General features: G+C 45.2%; 1 protein-coding gene across 3 annotated transcripts in view; it reads left to right on the top strand.

The window, feature by feature from the left end:
* The first annotated feature begins 305 nt into the window (after nt 1-305).
* Nucleotides 306-5,000, top strand: part of LOC125048160 — a 33,044-nt gene continuing 28,349 nt past the window's right edge. For 2 of the 3 annotated variants that reach the window (XM_047646716.1, XM_047646718.1), the window contains exons 1-2: nt 312-470; nt 1,846-2,578. In XM_047646716.1, the coding sequence (XP_047502672.1) occupies nt 2,408-2,578 (171 nt within the window). In that variant the 5' untranslated portion in view covers nt 312-470; nt 1,846-2,407. Of the gene's footprint in view, nt 471-1,845; nt 2,579-5,000 lie in introns of all 3 variants that reach the window. The other variant, XM_047646717.1, reaches the window with a different exon arrangement.

Below are 5,000 nucleotides of genomic sequence, written 5' to 3'. Positions count from 1 at the left end.
CACCCATGTGACTACAGGTTTTCTGTGCACATGAGTCACACAAATGGTGCAATTGGCAACGTGTACCCTTGTCCTCTCTCACGCAGGCGCACACCCCTCCTTGCCATCCCACGAGATTTTGGACCCATATCTCTCCCAATTTAGTGATAAGCACGCCCCATACCCTATTATCTGAGACTCGCTACATCATCTCGACATCCAGATCTACCGTTCCCCTTAAGAAATAACGCCACTGGTATTGGTTATGGGCCAAAATGGGGGTTTGTTTACACCCGTTTTCTCGTGGAAAAGGCAGGGCGGAGGGTCGCCGCGTTGGCACATGTCTGACGCAACGCAGTCGTGTGTTTACGTCTGGGGCGAAGGAGGCGTGTCGAGTCCTCCTTATATTTCCCCCAATTTCTCCTTCGCTCTTAGTAGTTGGATGACTTTTCGTAGATGTGGATGAAGAGCGGTTCCTGGTGATCCATTCTGTGAGATTTCCGTCTCAAAAATGTTTTGTTTTTAGGAGATTAAGAGAGGAAATAGCGAAGGAATTATTTTTTTTTGAGGTTCGTGTGTTGACTCGAGAATTGGACTAAAGTGAATGTATTTTTTTGGAGGAAATGAAGTGATGGAGAATAGACAACGATGGAAAATAAGATTGTCGGATAGAAAAGACCTTATCCTCCAAAAGAAAAACCTCGAATATATTTATTTTTTAAGATAATGTGAAAAACACTCGACATCATACGCTACCAGACGTATGATTAAACCTACTCTTGTGATCATTCGAGGAATATACTTCGACATAAGTGAAAGAATGTGATGAAAAACGATATAATAACAGAAAGTGGACAATTACATCACACTTTTAACATTATTAACGAAACCTTTCAAAGTGAAATGACCCGAAACAGGAAAATAAGTAACACGGAAAAATATGGAAAAGTCATTAAGTGTTTGCTCCTAGAAACATTACACATTATAATATACACTCATTAATTTAACCCAGTACCCTTCAGTATTGTAAAATTGCCAACATATCATACGCTGAAGACGCCCCTTTCCTATGACAGTTGAATGACATTTAAAATCCGCGCCTTGGTTCATGACACAACTAGTGTTATTACATGTATTATGCTTCCCATTTTGTAATTTATATATACCGATGCGTATATGGTTAACCCTAAGTTAAAATAAGTGAAGCTAATTGAACTATGTGTATTTATTTTTATGTAAAAAAAAACATATGAAGAAGAAATTAAATTCGAACTGTCATGTGGGAAAAACGAGTTTCCAATTAGGTACTTTCTCAAGAACAGTTAATTCTCCCAATTTTACTTCGTATTATTCGTTACTCTTGCATGTGGACAATCAACATATACTTAAATATTCATTTTCTTACTTCAGTCTATCCCCAAAATGCAATAAAAAGCCAATAACCACGCAAATAGAAAAGTAAAAACGAGATCAATGATGCAGAATAACGACCGGAGACCTCGTGCGAGGCTAGGCGGTGGGCGTGGCTTCGCTAAATCGCTTTCCCAGATACGAATTTTTTCACTATAGATCGGACGGATTTATTCCCCTTCGTCCGTCATCTCGCCCGGGCGGTGTCGATGCGTCTCGTCCCTTCGCTGTATTTCAACTGTATTTGAATGTATTTCCTCAGCGATTATGTATCATTTAATTATCTTTTTAAGGAGGGAATTCCAGACTATCTGAAAATATATATCTGTTTCTCCCTGTATGTATTAAACATGTTCTTTTATTTCTCCCCCCTTTTTTTTTCTTCCCATTGAAAAAAAATATAATAATATAACATCACGAACGCTACAACGAACCGACGAACGCTCCTCTGAACAGAACATTTAGCAGCAGTGTGAATTCCTCTGCGTCTCGGGGAGGAGGAACGGCCCAGCCCACCTCCCTACGTTCTTCCTTCGTCGGCGTTCGCGTGAGGAGAGAGAGAGAGAGAGAAAGAGAATAGAGAGAGAGAGAGGAAAACGAGTTCTGGAACGTTACCACTATGAAAGCGAGATCGAGGCACCGGGCGGCGTCGAACAGGTGAACTGGCCTAATTAGAGTCAGTCGCCGGTGAGCGCTTGTCTGGGATACACGGAGAGACGCCCCCTCTCTACCCCCCGCCACTCTTTCCTCCCCTCTTCTTCTCACACAGCTGTTTGAATTGTTTTGTTTTCCGAGCGTGTGGTTTTTGGCGTGTGATACATTGAAAAATAAAGGAGAAAATAGAAAGAAAGTTGGATTGATAGAAAATACGAAGACGGAAGAGAGAGAGAAAAAACTTAGAACGATTTTCTTCGGTGGCATGTGTTGATGGTCAGATTCGTGTCGCCAGGATTTTATGGAGAAAACTTTGGATGAAGGGAAATTCTGAGACGCTGGATATAAAGCTAAAGAGATCAAAATGTGTTCGACGGATTTCGGGATGTTAGACCTCCTTTTCGACAAGGACGACCCTGCTGTTAAGGGCATGGAAGGCTTCAGAAACACGATGTTCAGCAGCACAGACAAGTTATCCGACTGTGCTGACATCAAGGAGGAGGTGCTGGAGTCAGGCACGATTGATTGGAAGATGGTGAGTTAAAAAGGGTTTATTTTTTGTTGTTTTTTATGTATGTGTGTTTGTTTTTAAATTTTACATCTGGTAGACTTTTAGAGGGTGTGGTTGTTTCGCTCGAGGCTGACGCGATTGAGATTGCTGGGGGGAAAAGCTGGGGAAGTGAGGTTCATATTTTCGTTTTGTTTTCTCGGTTGAGTGAGAGCAATGTTTTTGGACATTATTTGTGAGTGTTTTTTATTCTCCAGGATTGGGAGAAAGAGTAGGGATGCTCTTTCGCAAAATGATGGTCGGGGGAGAAGAAGTGTTTGGAAGTCTGGCACGATTGCGGAGAAAACGATGCTTTGAAATTGATGCAAATCTCTATTGCATGCTTTGTGTGGCTTGACCTCTGTCCTGGCTTGATTGGCGATCGGTATTGTGCAGGACTGGGAGAAGGATTTGGGCGATTTGACAGGTGAATTCGGGGCGACAGCTGTTCGTTGCGTCAAGATCAGCTGTGCGTGGGGCGGAACCGGCATGGCTTCCTCAGCCGGTAGGTGGGTGAGGGGGGGGGAGGAGGACCATCTCCCATATTTCCCTCATTTATCTCCCTTTCCCCTCGCATTATACCCTCGTTCTACCCTTCCTCCCACTCAGCAGCATGCACGGAAGCGACCTCGCCCCGCACACCAGGATTCCGGGCCGGCAAAACCGCGATTTCAGGCCGCCATATGCACCGACCGCGGCCGCCGACTCCGCGTGGGGATCACATGGAGCGAGGCAATATGGTGCCACGTAAACAGATGGGCGACCGGTGCTCTGGGTTCGCACGCCCACGCTCGTTTGACTCGCGCTCTGGCTCGCTCGTTGGGTGGTTTTTGGGTGCGTTTGCGAGATGGAGGGGCGGTTTATTCTCTTGGTCTTTGAAGGGAAGGCTGTCTGGTCGCGTCTCTTCTGACGTCCGCTGCACGTGGGGACGCCGTGGGGATCTTGCATGCTTTACGTACGCTTGCACGTGGACATACTATATACGCTTAACTATACACATGCTTTTTCACATGCGTACACATTGACACGACGGTTATTCATACATCGAAACACGTGCATACGCATTTTCATGCATGTAGACATATATACGCATTTGGATAGATACATGTACACAAATATGCGCAGTTACACCCATTTAGCTGCATACACACATACATGCATATTCACAGTTGTATTTACACATAGTTTTACTCAGGCACTTGCAAATGCACACATGTACACACATACGCATATGCATGCACATATGTATACACGCATATGCATGCACATAGGTACAAACACACATGTACAAACACATACACCGCGCATATGAACACATGTATGTTACACATACGCATATGTACACGTACGACATGCGTGCACATAGGCGCGCACATATGCATATGGACACATGTACACACATACGCACATGCTTAAACACATTTTAATACACATTTGCATATGAATACAGACCCACATATGCTGTACATTTATATAACTACTTGCAAACCCATAACATGACTTACACATTACGCACGTACATACATGCATGAGCATTTATGCATAAACACACACACACACACTCTCTCTCTCTCTCTCTCTCTCTCTCTCTCTCTCTCTCTCTCTCTCTCTCTCTCTCTCTCTCTCTCGCTCTCTCTCTCTCTCTCTCCTCTCTCTCCTCTCCTCCTCCTCCTCCTCCTCCTCCTCCTCCTCCTCCTCCTCCTCCTCCCCCCTCCTCCTCCTTCTTCTCCCTCTCCCCCCCTCTTCCTCTTTCCCCCCCCTCTCCCCCCCCTACCAACGCTTTCACTCACGCACTCACACCCACCGGCATACATACCCGCCAGCATAAGCCTACATACACCAACATAGCCATACATAACATTCAAGTCAGTTACCATATCAGCAGATTAAAGTACACTCTTAAACCATCACGACATATTGAGAGTACACCCAGTACACACATTACATAGTTACCCCCGACATGTAGACCACATTGCGTTATACCAAGAGAGAGAGATAGGCGTTTCCTCCGGGCGAGAATGTGACTCATGATTCACAGACCGGTATTCCCAGCTCCCGACGCCGGCGTGAAGGGGTTGAAGTGACAGGAGCTTCTGATATGATGGGAGAAGGGGGCCTGATTTGTGTGCTTTTTGCGTTTGGAATTGTGTGTAAGAGTGTGGGGAAGGGGGGAGGAGGGAGAGAGGAAAGGAGGAAGAGGGAGAGAGAGGTAGAATGGAAGAGAGAGAGATGGGGAGGAGAGAGAGAGAGAGAGAGAGAGAGAGAGAGAGAGAGAGAGAGAGAGAGAGAGAGAGAGAGAGAGAGTGTGTGTGTGTGTGTGTGTGTGTGTGTGTGTGTGTGTGTGTGTGTGTGTGTGAGTGTGAGTGTGAGTGTGTGTGTGTGTGTGTATGTATGTATGTATGTATGTAGT

Source organism: Penaeus chinensis, chromosome 43 (genome assembly GCF_019202785.1).
Source record: "Penaeus chinensis breed Huanghai No. 1 chromosome 43, ASM1920278v2, whole genome shotgun sequence".
Classification (NCBI taxonomy): domain Eukaryota; kingdom Metazoa; phylum Arthropoda; class Malacostraca; order Decapoda; family Penaeidae; genus Penaeus; species Penaeus chinensis.
Note: the sequence above shows the minus strand (reverse complement) of the source record. Positions and strands in the feature narration are given on the sequence as shown.